A 17639-nucleotide genomic window follows, 5' to 3' on the forward strand; every position below is an offset into this window, starting at 1 on the left:
CCATAGTATTAAGCAAAAGTTACAATGCAAAAAAAAGGTCTGAAGATTATTACTCAAAACAGCAAACTTGTCAACTTGTATATGCAAAAAATAGGCTTCTTTGAAGAATCTCTCCTAAAAAGTAACACGGCATCAATCACAACATCGAATGGCAATGGCTCAAAGCTTTCTGCCAAAAGATACATAAATTCATCCAAGATCTATTTTACACACTTCTGAGTCCAATACATAGCCCTCAAAGAAATTGCAATTTTATTTTGCACTTATAATTCTAAAAACTTAAACATACACCCCAGTTAGCGCACTGTCTTCTTCACGTTCACTATCTAAGCCTAGCTGTAACAACATAAAAATTCAGTCATAACAAAGTCTTGAATGTTTTAAATTACAATTAGACAGCACATTACTCACATACATAATGAGACCAAATACCCTATAGACAGCAAAAAATAATTAGTAGCAAGGGATGTGATTAAGAACATAATTTGAACAACTAATAGAATGATTTTTTTTTTTTTTGCGTTAGCTTAAATCGAACTTTCTTACAATGACATGAGTGACCTTGATGTCTTTCGAGTTTCAAAAGAATCCAATTGTGTATTTTGAAGAGAGAGGGGGGTTTGATCAAATAATAAAACCCCCAATCGAGCACTGACCTGAGATGGTCGCTAGCGGCGTGTCCCCCGCCGTGTCTGTGTCTGTATCCGTGTCCGTGCATCATAGTATCCTATTAACTTAGGTGGCCTGATCATTTCAGTCAAGTAATTCATTTGAACTTCCACCAAGAAAAATATGAAAGGTGCTAGTCATTGTTAATGATGCCACAATACTACAAAGGCAAAAAAACATGCACGTGCCTTAATTGTTCATCCAATGTCTACAACTTTGGCCGCAAAGTTTGCCATGATACCGCCCTTCATGCCCACTGCAGTATGATAGCTAGAAGTCTATACATTCTAATAAGAACATAGGAATCTTAAAGACGACCATGTTGGAAAATATAAATTGAAGAATTGAGAGTATTACCTTCTTGAAGGCACCCACTGCTCCTCATGCTCACACTTTCTTTTCCACTTTTCTTTGTCCTCTTCCTCATCCTTCTTTAGTCTACCTTTCTCTTCTGATATCTGCAGAATATTCAAAATACAGAGAGTCATTCATTAAGGATGGTAAAAGCACAATAGCTAATACCATAAAGAAAAATGTAAGCATACTTTATTCTTGACCTGTCAAGATCTCTCCAACCCAGAATTAAAACATTCAATCAACTCATCATAAATCTACTGCCTGCATAGACTCAATAAATGCCCCCATCTTCTCAATTTTTGTTCTCATAAATCTACTACCTATAAAAAAAAAAGTGCAAGAAAGCCAAGCAACAATGTACAATTTCATAGCATCAACCAAAAGTTACAATGCATAAGAAAGGTGTGAGGATTATTACTCAAAGGAAAAAGACTATTGGATCAAGAAAATCCTAGCCACTGGGTTCCTACACTGTTAGATCTTGATCACAATTTGAGCATATACCACCTAATAGAGTTGGTATGGAGTTGTATTGCCTAAAAATCCATTGATTTTAGGCTTATGTACACATTCACTTACCGCGATATCTTTCCAAAAAAATGAAGGTACAATGGGAAGGGGAAAAAACAAAATGGAGGTTCAAAATGAAGGTGCAGTAGAAACCGAGTCTTTCATCAGAGCTCCTTATACAATCCTTCAGTTCCTGCAAAGTTTTCTGAGTTAATAGTTTGAACAGTGAGGATCAAGAATACCATGCAGTTGCATATTAGATAGATGTATGAGGAAACGTGAACTAACTATGATAAATTGGACATTAGTTCACAATTTTTTTTTAATATTTAAAAATTTAACCTGCTTCGAACCTCACCGGCTACCTTATGGAGGAGAGTGTGTCTACACCTGTGTTGAAGGCATATAAATTATAAAGTTTTAAAAAAAAAGTCATAAAGGGACACCAATTTAGGATGATCATGACAAAAGAACACAATAAACTGAATATATGAGATCGAATAGTAAAAAAAGTTTTCCTACTCAATGTCTAACTTCAGTCTTTAGGTAAACGAATGAAAAAGACTATTCAATCAAGATATTTAAACTTGTGCATGAATAAATAAAAGTTGTACCTTTTACTGTAGCAAAACCTCGGGATACACAATGTTTGTCGTGGAACGGGATGCATCATTAGAGAGAAGGACACTTGTACGATCACCAGATGTGCATCTAGATAACGCTACATATAGTTGTCCATGACTAAAGACTGGAGTACGCAAATCAATTCCAACAAAATTGACAGATTGTCCTTGAGATTTATTGATAGTCATCGCATATGCCAATCTGATTGGAAATTGACGCCTTGTCATCTCAAAAGGCATTTCAGAAGAAGAGGGTGTCAAGGATATCCTTGGAATAAAGACCAAATCACCAAATTTATCTCCAGTTAAAATTTGAGCTTCGATTATGCGATTTGCACAATTGACAATCATTAATCGAGTGCCATTACACAACCCAGCCTTTGGAGCAATATTTCTCAATAACATTATTGGGCAACCAACTTTCAAGTCCAATTTAAAAGGAGGCAAACCAGAAGGATTTAATGAGTTCAAGTACTCATTAGGATATTGGTTTGTGATAGTACGATCATGGGCATCATCAAAGGACATTTTGTCAGTTGCAAAATAAGTGGTGGTATCCCTTGGAAAAACATTCAATGCAGCAAGATTGATGGCACTAATATCATCATTTCGGGCAGACAGAATTGTGCGTTCATTAAGGAAGGTCGGTGTTATAGTACCCATTACGTCCAGTTGTGGATACACAGTAAATAACAATTCATTAACAGATCCGCACTTTTGTATTGTTGACGGAAGCTCTACTACTTCTTCTGGATTGGTCCCAATCTAAAAGTATATAAATAATAAAATAGTCAAGACGATGAAGCAATGACGGAATCAAATGTACTTTTGATTTTCTTAAAACAACAATTAAAGGAGTACCTCATTCAAGAATTCTACAAGATTTGAATTCGCAAGTTCTCTGCTATTTAAGTGCATGTTCAAACTCAATGTCAAAATGTGCACACCATTCCATAGTACAGAACGTCTCAACGATGCTCCTACAATTTGCTCACGAACTCCTTTTGATATGACTGGTAGAATTTGTTGAAAGTTTCCCCCGAGAACAACAGTGATACCCCTAAATGGCTTATTATTATCGCAAATGTCTTAGAGTGTGCGATCAACTGCTTCGACACAATATCTATGTTGCATAGGGACTTCATCCCATATAATCAACCTTGTTTTTCTAAACAACTCTGCCTGTAAAGATTGCTTGCTAAACGAACAAAATGAGTCTTCCAACACATCCAATGGGATAGAAAATGTTGAATGTGCAGTGCGACCTCCTACCAATAATAATGAAGCAATACCAGATGAAGCAATGCTGACTACGACGTGTCCTAGGCTACAACATTTTGTGGCAACAGTATTGTACAAAAAGGTCTTTCCAGTTCCAGCACCCCCATTTAGAAAGAAAGTCTTTCCTTTATTCTCAAACACTGAGGTGGTGATTGCAGTGTAAGCGGCCCGTTGTTCTTCATTGAGACTTTCAACATTGATATTTGCATCTGAATGTTGGGCATTAAAAATGAGTTGATGCTCCAATATCAATCTGTTACCCACTACTACACTCCAATTCCCAATAGGCAATGGCATGGGAGGAAAATCTTTTAAATTTTTACCCGATTCCTGAAGCAATTCGTCCAAGAGATATAAACCATAATCTTCAATCTATGCCGCAGTTGGATTTGGAATGAAAAACAATGCTTGAATTTTGCATGCTAGATCATCACAAATATGCATTGCAAATTTATCCCATAATGCAGCCGGTTGCGATGGAGAACATTAGGTGAGAATAACACAGAACAACCTACGCAACTGGTATCCAGTTTTCATAATTGCAGCTTCTTCAAGACATTGCACCCATTCTTCGTCATCTTCCAGGAGTCCTCTTGTAATACATGCTGATTTGAATGCGTCATGCAAAATATTATTGACTGTGCATAAACATTCATATGATTCTGGTCCTCTGACAACACTTAATAGAAGACGTAAATAAAATAATTCACCAGCATTAGGGCTAACAAAGTACATTCTTCCAATTGCAAAACCTCTTTCTCTTGGTTTCCACCTCTTTTTTGATTTTATCCAAACAAAATGCTGTGGAAATTCTTGATAGGTGAATGCACGTGCATCTACATATGCTCGACAATATGCAAAATAGCCAGTTAATGTTGTAATTTCATGCTCAGCCCTTGCGACAATGTCATGCATTGATTCTTCAGTGTTATATAGGCTATTATGCATTCCAGGTAAATGAAGTGCCAAACGTACAACTGTTGGAATTTCTTCATGCATAGAATGACAAAATAGCCGCCAAGCTGCTTCTACTGGACCAATATATCTTGCATCGAGATATTCCTTGATCTCATCTATTGGTCCCAACACCATTGTTGCACGATCATTGCCTTTGTAGATGTACTTGTGGATATATTTGACACATCTCATTCCCGCGCAGACTTCCACATTGATATGGCAATTGAATAGTCTAGAAAGGTAAGCGTTGTATGAAACAACATCTCTGTTATCAACCGGGTGACTCCTAACAATATACACTCGACCATCATTACGACGTTGATAGATTGGATATCCATCTTGGTCCATTGTAGTTGTTTCCGAAAAGGCTTTGGGGTATTTCTTAGTGCATTTTTCATTTTCCATACATGTTGCTTGAGGATTTCGGGCACCACATGGTCCATGTACCATGCAACCCTTAACAATATTAAGAAAACAAAACATAGTTAGGACATAGAAAAGACCAAAAAAATAAAAAAATGTAAGCGCAACAATGTTCATACCTTAACAGTATCAAAAAGTGAAGGGTCTTCAATAGGATCTGAAAATTCAGCACATACTACTTTATCGACCTGAGCACATGTATGTATTTTGTCTGGTCCTTCAAGAAACAAAAGTAAATGCATATGCGGTAGCCCCCGTTTTTGGTACTCAATTGTATAGACATATCCAACAATTTTGCCAAACACTTGCTTCTTTTTGATCTCACTCATCAAACATTTTCGCTTCAACTCAAAAACACGTGCAACCAAATCTGGATGATCAACAACTTTTTGATGTGGTAGCAAAGCCTCAGTAATTTCAAGCCAATTGGGATTGGCAGTCATTGTAAGGAAAATGTCTGGATGTTTGTTGTGCCGCGTGATAGCCATTGAATCCTGAAATATCTGGAACATATATCTAGGACATCCAGGGAACGAAGATGGCAAAATTATTCGTTTACCAACTTGACCAGGCCCCAACCCATCAGGACCAATATCTGCGAGATCCTGGTAAAGTTCGGATCGAATTATTCCTTGGTTTAGCCTATGAAAGTTCAATCGATTTTGCTCAGTCGTTGCCCAAGCATCTACGATAAACTCTTGGAATAATTTTCCAGCTCGTAAAATTGTTGAGTACTCTGAGTTTCGTTGAAACAAACGAAAGCTATAAAATTCCATTTGAGCGAGTCTTTTATCTGTGTATTGTTCGCTTCGTACATCCCAATGTCTCATCTCAGGTTCCCATCCAAGCTCACCATGGGGAAACAATAGAACATAATGCAATGGTAAATAAGCTGGGTGGCATTCATTAACTCGCATTAATCCATTATTTCCTCTCAAATGCAACACAATATCTCTCATTCCACTATTCTCGGTTCCATCGCCTGGTAGAATTATTGCAATCTCATCTGTTGTTGGGAGATTATACCTCCGACGATCTATTGATGAACTGTAATGAAGATAAGCAGGTAAATTTTGTCCCACCGATTCAGATTGATTCAAAATCTCAAAAGCTCGAAGGAATTTTTCAGGAAACGGATTAAATGCCAACAAACAATCTTGAATTGTCTTGAGGACATCTCTTTTCAAGTGCGGATTTCTGTTATTGCGAGCATTTAGAGCAGACTCGGGGTCGTATATGTACAACTGAGAATAAATCGCTTCATGCCCTGGTTGTGGCAGCAATGATCCTGTTCGATGACGTAATTCACCATGGATAGTGAACGATAAAGGCCCTCTTCCGTTAAGCACTCTTGTATCTAATTTAGCACCAAGACTTGTAAAAGCATTAGTTGCATTATACTCTCGAGTATGATGACGAAATGATTTTGATCGCTCATCATTGCCATCGTATAACTCTTGTAGCGCCAACGGGGGTGCAATAAGTGATGGTAGCTTAATCTTTCCTTGCAGGCAGCAAGTTCCAAAAAGTGGATGTATTAAAGATGAATTGGTCAATTTTTCACCCATCCAATGCAAGGCTTTACAATGAAAACATGATACATCCATCCTACCAAGATAATGACGATTGAGATATCTATTAGCTTGAAGATCAACCCCTACGTTTGTAGATTCATCCTCAAACTCATCATCAATAGATTGATTTCCAGGAGGTAGCCTACATATACATTTTTTTTTGTGTGTAAAGTAAAAACACGCAAAAAAATCATCGTCAATAGATTGATTTCCAAGAGGTAAAAGCGCTAAGAAATTGCAAAAAAGGTATAGAAATAGAAACATATTAAAGATTAAAGACAAATGAAATTAATTTACCGATGAATTGGAGCTGAAGATGTGTCCGGCATAGCAAGAAGTTCTTTGTCAAATAATTGTGCATGAGGTGCATGAGCAGTTGCCACGGCTAGAAACTCTTCCTCGAGATTCCGAGGAGGCATTGAAGGATGACACATTTCAGGTTCATCCATGGCTATGCTCGACATAGCTATAGATTCTTCGATATGAGGTATTGAATGTTAGCATGCCTGGGGTTCATGATGACATAGCGTACTATCCACAGTTATGGGAGTTCTTGTGCTAGCAGAATAGTCTCTCAAATTTGGTGTTGTAGGAAGCACCACAACTGATGATAACTGGAAGGCATGTGAAACCATTGCTCGCTTTGGTGAAGTTGTAGGAATTTCTATAGACATGCCATCTTCTAGGCATGCACGTCGGCGACGACTTGGTGTTAAAGACGAAAAGGATGTGGGCTGCCTTGGTTGAATGTTGTCTCTTGCTCTCTCTCGTTCACGTCGTAAGCATTGGGCCTTTGATCTAACATTATCATTAGGTGCCTACACGGTGGATGAAATAACGTTACATTATATCGAGTAAGATGTCTCTAAAAGTACAAAAAATTTAAATCAAATTTGGTATTTTAGGAAGTACCACAACTGATGATGTCTGAAAGGCATGTGAAACCATTACTCGCTTTGGTGCAGTTGTAGGAATTTCTATAGACATGCCATCTTCTAGGCATGCACGTCGGCGACGACTTGGTGTTAAAGACGGAAAGAATGTGGGCCGCCTCGGTTGAATGCATTGGGCCTTTGATCTAACATTATCATTTGGTGTCTACACAGTGAATGAAATAACTTTAGATTTTATCAAGTAAGATGACAATAAAAGTTCAAAATTTTTTAATAGAGTTTAGACAATAAAAATTATTGGTCCCACAAAAAAGAGAATGAAAACTTGAAGGAATGTGTACAAAATCATACCACTTTAGGTGCAGCATTTTCTTTACCTCCACAAATTGGCTTTTCCTTTGCCTTTTCCTTAAGAAAAGAATAAGATTAACAGTATTCCAGAATATATGTACTAACAAACATCAAGATGTAATTAATAGGCATACCCCATGCATGCGAATCTGATTCAATTCTCGCTCATCACGGATCACTACGCCAACATTCTTTTCTCGAAGAAACGTAACCTATACATACATATATGCAACAGTAAAATGAAGAACAATGATCAATAGGTAGATGAAAAATGAAGAAATGAAGAATAGTGATCAATTGAAAATGAAAAATGGAGAGTTAAAGTTTATCTTGTTACAGTCTTCTCCAAATCACCATCCAGCATTAATTTCTTTCCCTTGGCTACATAGATGGCCTTCCCTTTCCCTTTAGAAAGTTCCATTGCTCCTGGAACACAAAACGACAGTTAGGGTAAAATTGTTTTCACTGGAACACAGCCTAAAAAAACACTCATAGAGGTGGAAACCTAAAAACCAAAGGGAAACAGGTTTCGATGTTAGAAACCATATGCTCTAATGGGCATTCTATTCAAGATTCCAAGAAGCGCTGGTAATCAGAGTGGCGAAAGAAGTGAAATTTCTCCGAAGTGGTTCGAAGAAAAAAGTGAAATTTCACCGATGTGGTTCGAACGGACTCGGCGACCGAATTTTTTCTAGAAGCGCTGGTAATCGGTTCGACGCAAACCTATTCGTAAATCAAATAACTACTTCTACATAGCCAACCCAAGTTAAACATACCGAAATCAGATAACTACCTCACTGCCTTTTACATTTCTCTTGATTTCTTGATTTCTATAAATATAAATAAAGTGTTAACAACTGTTTTTGTGAACTGGGTGCTAAATGGAGTAAAATGGGAGGAGGACATGGCGTGGGATTTAAGAGAAAAAGGGGGAGATATCCCCACGAAACAGAATTGACAAAAAAAATGGTCCGGATTCTCTCTGTTCTTTCGTAAGTAGTAGTATTTAATCGATCAATGCCAAAAAATTGGACCGGCAATCAATTGCTACTTAGTAGATCAGAATGGATGATCGAGTTTTAGGTTGATACACAAAAAAATTGGACTGGCAGAAAAAGGCAACCGTTTTGAAATCAAAACATAATTCTCAGCCTATAAACAGCCCCCACTCAACAACTGAGAACCACTCCCACACTCACACCCACTCAATTCCCACAAACAACAGAGTTTCCACTCAAAACCCATTTCTCTTTGAGAGCATCTTTCCGAGTTAATGGGTTGCTATTGCCTGTGGTAAGTCAGTGGTGGTATTTGGTGGGCTGAGCAAGAAACCTATTCCTACAAACTACTTCACTGCCATCTAGCATTTAAACTTCCATTTGGGTAGCATTTTAACAAACACATGGTGGGCAACAAAAAATACCTCTCAAGTTCAAGCTGTCCTCCACAGCTGCTGCGGTGTACAGCTCCAATGGTGGCTGCAACCTCCTTCTCTGCCTCTCAAAGGTAAAGCCTTCCCGGTCAAAAACAATCAAGCGGTCTCTATGCCCACAATTAAACCACCGACAACGATCGAGGAGGAGTGTTATGGAGTGTTATGGTGGACGGTGGTTACTCCACACAGAGAGAGAGAGAGAGAGAGAGAGAGAGTGTGTGTGTGTGTGTCCTCAGCTTTGAATTTTGAATTTAAACAACAGACGGCTGTGAAGAGAACCCGAACAATGACAACAGAACAACAGATGGCATTTTTGCAATTTAGAAAAAAATGATGGAACTTCAATAGAGTTGGAAGAATGCCTCTCAACCATTGGATAAAATCAATCACAACCCTTGGATTAACTTGTGTGGAGGCCCACACCATTCTCTTTTATTAGGTAGATAGTAGTAATTGCAATTAAATAAAAGTCTTTATTGTTTTAGGAGCTCTTGCATATATAAATTTTAATCAACTTTCTATTTCTTATTTTATTCATTACTCGTGTTGTGCCCGTTTGATGAATGAAAGAGAGAGAAAAAAAACTAACATCAACTTTCTTTCTTTTTTTCTATCTATATAAATGTGTTTGTGCTTTCTAAGCTTCCAAACCTATAATCCAAAAATTTTGAGATTTTAAATTTTTTTTAAATAAAAGAGAGCGGACAAAGAGAGAGAGAACGTGGTGAGAGAGTGTGGCGTTAGGCTTATCTCTATACAAGAGAGAGGTACTTCTAATGCATATAATAGGAATAAGGGTCATCATCGGGCCGGCCCAACCCACCAACTCACTACCCAAGCCCGCCCACAAATTAAGCCGATCGGACTAACCATTTGTGTTATTGTTCAAACTCAATTTGAATTATCTCAATCGGAGTTATGAGAAAAGAGTTATGCTTGGAATAGATTTGGTGACAAAATGCAACCTTCATAAATTGTTACTAAAGGTGCCCAATTGGCAACGAAATACATTTTTACCGCCAAAAGTGCCCGATTTGGCGATGAAATATTTTTTGTAGCACGGTTGAAAGTGAGACGAATGAGAATGGAAGATGGAATTTTGAAAGTCGATCATGACATTCATTTTTTCAACTTTTTCTATGTAAGAGTTTTTGTGTTAGTCCAAATAAAAAAACGAGATGTATTCTTTAACTTACGATCTCAGTTTCTAGATGACTGAAATTAAAGATTCTTTTTATCTCGATATTTTCGAAATGAGATATATTCTTTCATATACAATCTTAGTTTTTAAAAAACCAAGATCTATTATTTAAGTTACAATCTCACTTTTTAAATTACTGAGACTAAAAAATCTTTTCATCTCAATTTTTTTGTACGACTAAGATTAAAACTATAGTCCATAATATATTATTACGCTTTTATAAAAAATGAGATCTTCTTAGTTTTTAGACCGTGATTTTTATGCTATTTTGTAGTAGTGAACCTTGAAAGATTAATATAAAAAATTTTGCTGTTCAAAAAAAAGAAAGAAAGAAAGAAAGCCAGCCAGCTCCGTGCCGAGAACTTTTTCGACCGTTGGATTCAAACAAACCTTCTCCCTTACTTTCCGTGCATAGCACATGTATCGCCAAGTATATAGTATTACTCCCTTATTCCTAAATTGCTTGTCCCTTTCGGAGACACTAAATATTAAGAGGACAAGCAATGCACCAAATTCAAATTGTGAGGCAGAATTTTACTACATTGTCCTTGTATTCTAGTAGTATCTTTTTAACACAATGATGACTATTTTAGGGACAATTTTGAAAAATTAAAAACTTTTTTAATTTGACTTTTCAAATGAACAAATATTTTGGGACATTAAAAAAAAGAAAGAACGATAATCAATCTGGAATGCATGGTGTAATAACGACGGAAGATCCTCTATGCCAAAAATTTCTATGCCCTCTTTGTTGAGGGGTTTCTGGCCTTTGAATTTGAAACATGAAAAAAAAAAATCACACAATTTAACGGTTGAAAAAACCCTCGGCACAAAGACACTCGGAGAAAAAATTTCCGAAGATTGGGGATCGGACCCCAGTAATACCTAATGTACAGAGTGAGTTTTCTTTCTTTAAAACGGACTGTGCGCGGCTGTACAACACTTGCTGTACTTGTATCTTGACACTGAATTACAATGGAGGGTGGAGACAGGATCAGTGCATTGCCCGACGCGATCCTTCACAAAATCCTCTCCGACGTCGACGTCCAAACCGCAGTTCAGACCTTCGTGCTGGCGAAACGATGGAGGTATGTTTGGACTTCTCTACTTAACCTCGAGTTGGATCATGAAGATTTCTTCACCCGACGGGAGGAAGATCGTGGCTTACCTTTCGACACGAAACTCCGACGTTTCACACTTTTCGTCGATGGGGTCTTGTCCCGGAGAGACAGCTCAGATCTCTGCGCCTTGACCCTCGTATGCCCTTGTGATAAAGTTGATCGGAGCATTATTATCGAGAAATGCTTGTGTTGCGCAGTTCGCACAACGTTCAACGACTCTATCTGTGGGTCACCAAGGGTGGGGAGGGATTCGAATTCCCTAGCTGCCTTATAAACTGTGGATCACTACAAGTACTGAAACTTAAATGTTCAGGCATTTTCTCTCCGGACGACGCGTTGCACTTGCCAATGCTGCGCTTGCCGACGCTGAAAACACTACACATTCAAAAGTTTTGGGATTCTGCCAATTTCATCAGTGGAACTGTTGATCATTGTCCCAGTTTGGAAACGCTGATTTTGGACGGTATAGGAACTGATAATCTTAACATCACCGCTCCGAAGCTTAGGAGGCTGGACATATTCTACGAAACGTACGGATTACGTTGGGAGTTATGTGACGAATCGGTGGTCGCAATTTCAGCGCCGAGACTAACTTCATTCAAGTTGAGAGGAGATTATGTTTCGCCTGTATTTTCTACGGTGTACCTTCCTTGTCTGACCGATGTGTATATCGACTTGGGCCCAGAAGGAGCATGGGGTAATGAAGATAGGTTCCCACTCGACGTGATGAACATGCTCAGACGGCTTGGAGAAGCAAAATACGTTACATTGTCCTCGAAGACCCTGCAGGTAATTGGTTATCTCTGCACATATTGATCAATCCATTATTGAGGTTGGTTTTTCATGATTTTAGTGTTGCTTTTAGGGCATGTAAACTTGCTATGATTTGCTTCAATCCCGTAGTTTATTTCGGGCATTGTTTTAGCTATCTTACTTTGCCCGATCCCAACCACAAGATGCAAGAAGTAATCTGTAATTAGAACTTGTGGAAAGGAATATGAAGGGACGGAAAGTGAGAGAGAAATGATAGGAGAAAAGTTATTACTCAAAGAAAGACGTAAGAGGATGAAAGGGAAGCAACGGGCGCGTTTTGTACAATGGTTATGTAGCTTGTAGGTTCAACTCCTATGGAAAAGAAGAGCACCCTTGCTGATGGGTTTGGTTAGGGTCTGGGTAGTGGATATTCTTTTGACATTTTGAGGGGAAAAAATGACAAAAGGGGAGTGAGAAGTAAATTTTTCGTCTGCTTGCCAAAAGATTTTGCATTTTGAATCTCTTAAGTGACCTGCTGCATCAAGTATAGCCATCTAGTTTCTCATTAGTCATGTGCACTCTCCAAAGAACTAACTACTAGCTGTTAGCCTGTTATAGTTTAATTCTTCTCTCTTTACGTTGTCTTTGTTGTTGATTCCAAATTGCTCTATTTAGTTTATTTCTCTTATGTGGCAAGGTTCTTGCAAAGGATCCCGACTTGCTCAAGAGTCATCCTTCTCCATTTCATCAGTTGAAGCAGCTAAAGTTGACACAGCCAATGGGATGTTATCGTTATCGTGATTTTTATTGGGATTGGCAATGTTCTAGTGTTACTCTGCCACTAGACGTTATAAGCTACCCGACTCAGGGTTCCTTATCTGGTGGCACCTTGGTTGTGACCCCTGAGGTAGTTATTAATCAGCCTTTGTTGTGATCCCTGAGATAGTAATCGACTTCCTCCCTACTTATGTTCATGCTTGATCCAATTTGATTGAATTTAGTACATATGAGTGATTCATGTCATTATCATTTCCCCTATTAAACTGTAGATGTGAGTATTTTAGATCAAAGTTTTGGACACGTATTTATCTTCATATCTATTTATTTTGATACCTATTTAGCAGTTTTTGCTCCAACTTTATCTTCATCATGGTTTTTAAAATCCTACGATACAGGATGCATGTTCTATACGATTCATATCTTCTTCTTTCAAAACTATACGCTTTCCACCCCGTATCGTTTTTGTATAGATATCCTAGGATACGATGGCGCATCCTACGATACAATTGTTTACCCTGTTTCAGTACGTATCCTACGATTGCTTATTGAGCAAAAGTTATACCAGATTAGAGCTTGAATAGAAGAAAAAACGTATGTGGATCATGTTTTGCCTGAATCAGATAAGTACTCTTCTTCTCTGCCCTTAACCAAGACACTCAAAAGCCTCGATGTGATAGACTCCACTTGGGAGACTCGGAATTTTTCATCGTAGAAACTTTTTTTTGGTATAGAAAACACTTATTTTTCATATACAATGGGTTCTTACATTGTAATAAGGTATAATTATCTCTCTCTTTTTCTGGTAAATGTAAAGGTATAACTATCTTTTATTGTATATTAGCTTTTGAACTTTATCAAAGTCTTATCAAGTTTATGTGAGTATTGTTCTTGAGTATCTTTGTCTTGCTCTCATGTTACATTAGTTCCAACTATTGCTCTCATGTTCAATGAATTCGAAGCGATTCCATTCTGGAAAGATTCATGCCTCTATATCATTGCTTGTGTAGGATGATCCATATGGTTGATAATAGTAAATCCTTCAAGAACCCTATTTTGGCAAGCAGATACAGAAGTTGCGGGAAATAATCTTGGAAGAAACCCTGCTGTTGTGACAGACGGTTGGGTATTTAGGTGATTCGTTCTTGGATATTGGTTTTAAGCATGAGGTTGGAACTTCAACAATCTTAGAAATGGTTGTTTTGATAGCTAAGTGGGTAACATATTATCTTGTTGAATTATGGGGGATTTGCTTTTGAATTATGTTCTTAGCAGGTAGCATACGATTGCTGTCTCTTTTTGCAGTTTTATATATGAACTTATCGAAAGAAGTAGCTATGTACTTGATGGTGGGTCAGTTGATTTATGGGATGGGATCTGTGTCCATTTTGCTAAATTTTATGGTAGCACTCAAGATCTATTTTGTCGAACTTATATTTGTATAAATTACTTGGCCAACCCTGCATGAAGATAAAGCTCCCGGGAGCAGAAATTGAACTTTGTCGTGCTCTATTCTTCGTAGAGAGGGAACAAATTCCCGTCAGATGCTAAAATCAACTTCTCATATCTGTCTCTATGAGACTCATCGAGGGCAAAAGCTGCAGCCCGAAACAACTGTTTGCAAGTGGACTGTCATTCCCGCCACCACATCTCTCAGTATTTCATTCTTGCCATAAATGATCTTCGCTGAAGTAGGAATTCAATTCTTGGCCAAGTTAGATAATCAGTTGTTGGGTTCTTCATTTTCTCTCGTTTTTTCTATCGTTGTCATGCAAACATCGCTGAATTCTGCGTGCATTTCAATGGGCCAAGGACTGCTCTTCCTTGGTAAACATTGCTGAATTTATGGGGAATTTGCTTTTGAGTTATGTGCTTTCGAGTAAGGATCAGAAGCATCTACATGCTCCTGTGTTTTTCTGAGTTATATGCTATCTATCTTGTCCAAACCTCTCTTTGCTGTCCTGTTTCTTTAGGATCGAAAATGAGCCTTGCTGGGAGCTTTCTCTCTTGCCTGTTTTTGCAGTTAAAGCCAGGATCCTCTCCTCGGGCAGGATCGAGAGTTGTCGTCCGAAAGAGCCTCCTCTGTTATCGAAAGCAGGCGTAATTGGTTGGTTAAATTTCTCGTTATTGGTAGAGCTTTGACAGAAATTAGTAAAAATGCAACTCATCTGGTTGGCCCAATTCCTTGCCCAAATAGTGCTAAATTGCCACACCTTGGCGAATTTGGCTAATCGCTATGAACCCTCGTAGTTTCTGTTGCTTTTGATCTATCGGTATCAATATAAATAGTTGTATCACGATAATTATAGACCAATGGCATAATATCGTTAACAGATAGTAATAAAATAATACTGTAGCAAGTCAAAAAATTTAAAAATTAAACTTCCAAATGTCAAAAATCACTAGATGAGAGCTTTATAACACTAGTTAAGAATAAGATTTTTCACAAAGAACCGACCTACGACAGTCCATAGCAATTTTACGATTTGTTCTATTTTATACGTGGACGGATTGAATCTTTGAAATTTTGTTCTTTTATTACTCCGTAAAGGATAAAATACATCTTTCAGGCCAACTTTTGTTACTAATTTCTGTTGAAGATACTTTAAACACAATTTGCGTATGGCAATAGGCCCACAAGAGTTGGTTAAGCTCCTTTCCTACCTGCAAATAGGCAGTGAAAGACTGATCAATTTTGTGACCCTCTTTTATTTAAAATTCACATGCATTCACTAAAAAAATAAAAATAAAAACGCAAAGTTGGTTATGAATAACAAAGATGCTACTCACACAACAATCCAAATACAACAACTTACACAACCTCTCACATATATGTGGGGCTTACACATAGTAGTGTGTGTGGAGCCCACATGCATGTGAGAGGTTGTGTAAGTTATTGTGTTTGGATTGTTGTGTGAGTATCATTTTTGTATGAATAAAGACACTGAAAAAGCAAGGAGTATGTGAAATGTTAAAAAACTAAGTCGTGCCCGCCCCCGTTGTGGAGGGATCTGACCTCTGGTGTAGGCTTCTTGGGCCCGCTGTCGTTGTGCTGCGTTTCGCGGCGAGGCTCTTGGGCCTGCGTCAGATGTGCTAGCTCTCACATCGGGAGTTTGGGTTTGTGTGTGTGTGTTTAAAGGGTTCACTCTACCTCTCTCTAGTCAGCAATTGCCTAGATGAATTTGGTAGGTGAATTTATCCTCTTGCCTTCCCTCAAAAAATGAAATGATAAAAAAGATTCCGAAAATCATTTTCCGTTAATTTATTGAACAAATCTCTTTCTTTTTTTTTTCCTCTGGAGTTCACGAGTTTAGGGGTAGGGGTCCCCAGGAATTAGGTCAGGTGAGAGACCACTCCAGTCCTAGGGAGGGTGAGCTTGAAGAAACCATGGAGGAAGAAGAAGACATAATCAGCACATTACCCGACTCCATCCTCCACCAAATCCTCTCCTCCGTCGACACCAAAGCCGCCGTCCAGACCTGCGCCTTGTCCAGGAGATGGAGGTACGTCTGGGTCTCCCTCCCCAACCTCCACTTCGATTACGACGAGTTTCCCGGCGCCGACAACGGCACCAAAATGCGCCGATTCGCGCGTTTCGTGAACCGGGTCTTGTCCCTCAGAGACACCTCGACGACCGTCTCCCGGTTCTACTTGTGGTCTAGCTATTACCTCGATCCAGGCCTTGTCAAAAACTGCATCTTCTACGCGTTTCAACACAATGTTAGGGAGTTAATGCTCTGGGCCCCGTATCCGAAGCCCTTGGAATTCCACACGTTTGAATCGCTCACGAGCCTTGCGCTGGTGTGCAACGACTTCAGTACCCCACCGGACAAGCCGCTGGGGCTGCCGGCGCTGAAGACTCTGCATTTCAGTTGTTGTTCTTACGGTTGTGCGAATTTCATCACCGAGACTGTCGGGAACTGTCCCAACTTGGAGACGTTTATTTTGGATGACTTGATGCTGAAAAGTTTGAACATCACGGCTCCTAATCTTAGGAACCTGGAATTGGCCTATAAAGACGAAAGCTGTAACGAATCTGAGATTGTGGTTTCGGCACCTAGACTGACGTCCTTCAAGTTGGAAGGAGAAGCTTCGCCGGTCTTTTCCGGGGCGAGCCTTCACTGTCTTCAGAATGTACACGTGGACCTGGTTCCCTGCTTTAATGATGAATGGCATCCGCTGGATGCAGGTATCAAGCGAAGGATGCCACTCAATGTGATCAACATGCTAGAACAGCTTCGAGAAGCAAATTATGTCACATTGTCAGCGAAAACCCTTGAGGTAATATGTAGTTTTGGTGATGTTTGTTTTACCCTTTCTTAGGTTGATGTTACGTAACTTAGATGGATTACATTCGCAACCACGTCATGAAAATACATTTGAGCTAGCATATCTTTTGGCCTTTTAGGATTCTGGTACCCTTTTTTGGGTGTGAATAGTATTGGTGGAAATCAGCTTTGATGCTGGAAATGTCAACACGGTGACGCTAGCAGAGGGAGGTGAAGGAGGGACTGGAAACTGGAAAGTGCTTGGCTCATACTTGTTGATTCTGATGGAGTTGGTTATATGAGGAGTTAGCTATGAGGAGAGTTCGGTGCTAAGTGTTCGATGATGATCCTATCTGGTGTTTTGAAGATCTTGGTGGTCTTGGAGATAATGATACTTTCAAAGCAATTACATTTACATCTTTGACTCGTGTTTTTTTTTTTATATT

At 38.8% G+C, this 17639-nt stretch overlaps 5 protein-coding genes across 9 annotated transcripts in view; 2 read left to right on the forward strand and 3 right to left on the reverse strand.

The window, feature by feature from the left end:
* Positions 1-279: 279 nt before the first annotated feature.
* Positions 280-9384, reverse strand: LOC131306997 (uncharacterized). Its single transcript, XM_058333428.1, has 9 exons — positions 9338-9384; positions 9062-9180; positions 7976-8064; positions 7773-7850; positions 7639-7695; positions 6994-7212; positions 1027-1127; positions 882-939; positions 280-336 (listed from the first exon to the last, which is right to left on the reverse strand). Exons 1-9 carry the CDS (start codon positions 9382-9384, stop codon positions 280-282), a joined length of 825 nt encoding a protein of 274 aa, XP_058189411.1.
* On the reverse strand, positions 2049-3151 carry LOC131307526 (uncharacterized). The gene is made up of 2 exons (XM_058334068.1): positions 3021-3151; positions 2049-2924 (listed from the first exon to the last, which is right to left on the reverse strand). The coding sequence occupies exons 1-2, from the start codon at positions 3075-3077 to the stop codon at positions 2154-2156; spliced, it is 828 nt and encodes a 275-aa protein (XP_058190051.1). The 5' UTR covers positions 3078-3151; the 3' UTR covers positions 2049-2153.
* LOC131307525 (uncharacterized) lies at positions 4930-6979 on the reverse strand. Its single transcript, XM_058334066.1, has 2 exons — positions 6692-6979; positions 4930-6536 (listed from the first exon to the last, which is right to left on the reverse strand). Exons 1-2 carry the CDS (start codon positions 6856-6858, stop codon positions 4934-4936), a joined length of 1770 nt encoding a protein of 589 aa, XP_058190049.1. The 5' UTR covers positions 6859-6979; the 3' UTR covers positions 4930-4933.
* Positions 9385-11219: 1835 nt separating the features above from the next.
* LOC131307527 (uncharacterized) lies at positions 11220-14321 on the forward strand. 2 transcript variants are annotated; one of them, XM_058334070.1, is made up of 3 exons: positions 11220-12184; positions 12846-13055; positions 13936-14321. In XM_058334070.1, the coding sequence occupies exons 1-3, from the start codon at positions 11576-11578 to the stop codon at positions 13951-13953; spliced, it is 837 nt and encodes a 278-aa protein (XP_058190053.1). In that variant the 5' UTR covers positions 11220-11575; the 3' UTR covers positions 13954-14321. The 2 variants fall into 2 exon arrangements, with proteins under 2 accessions (XP_058190053.1, XP_058190052.1); XM_058334069.1 differs by having other exon boundaries at positions 11226-12184; positions 12846-14321.
* A 1869-nt stretch (positions 14322-16190) lies between these two features.
* The window catches only part of LOC131307530 (F-box/LRR-repeat protein 25-like), a 36809-nt gene continuing 35360 nt past the window's right edge, over positions 16191-17639 (forward strand). For 3 of the 4 annotated variants that reach the window (XM_058334077.1, XM_058334078.1, XM_058334080.1), the window contains exon 1: positions 16200-17206. In XM_058334077.1, coding sequence (XP_058190060.1) covers positions 16313-17206 — 894 coding nt within the window. In that variant the 5' untranslated portion in view covers positions 16200-16312. Of the gene's footprint in view, positions 17207-17639 lie in introns of all 4 variants that reach the window. The other variant, XR_009194159.1, reaches the window with a different exon arrangement.

Source organism: Rhododendron vialii, chromosome 11a (assembly GCF_030253575.1).
Source record: "Rhododendron vialii isolate Sample 1 chromosome 11a, ASM3025357v1".
Lineage (NCBI taxonomy): Eukaryota > Viridiplantae > Streptophyta > Magnoliopsida > Ericales > Ericaceae > Rhododendron > Rhododendron vialii.

Coding starts and splice junctions, on each gene's coding strand:
- LOC131307526 (XM_058334068.1), bottom strand. CDS start 3,077: ATGCACTTAAATAGCAGAGAACTTGCGAATTCAAATCTTGTAGAATTC. Junction 2,925..3,020: donor TTGTAGAATTCTTGAATGAG/GTACTCCTTTAA, acceptor ATATACTTTTAG/ATTGGGACCAATCCAGAAGA.
- LOC131307525 (XM_058334066.1), bottom strand. CDS start 6,858: ATGTCGAGCATAGCCATGGATGAACCTGAAATGTGTCATCCTTCAATG. Junction 6,537..6,691: donor TCTTCAGCTCCAATTCATCG/GTAAATTAATTT, acceptor ATGTATATGTAG/GCTACCTCCTGGAAATCAAT.
- LOC131306997 (XM_058333428.1), bottom strand. CDS start 9,384: ATGCCATCTGTTGTTCTGTTGTCATTGTTCGGGTTCTCTTCACAGCC. Junction 9,181..9,337: donor TTCGGGTTCTCTTCACAGCC/GTCTGTTGTTTA, acceptor TTGTGGGCATAG/AGACCGCTTGATTGTTTTTG. Junction 337..881: donor CAAACTTTGCGGCCAAAGTT/GTAGACATTGGA, acceptor ATGTTGTTACAG/CTAGGCTTAGATAGTGAACG.
- LOC131307527 (XM_058334069.1), top strand. CDS start 11,576: ATGCTTGTGTTGCGCAGTTCGCACAACGTTCAACGACTCTATCTGTGG. Junction 12,185..12,845: donor TGTCCTCGAAGACCCTGCAG/GTAATTGGTTAT, acceptor TTATGTGGCAAG/GTTCTTGCAAAGGATCCCGA.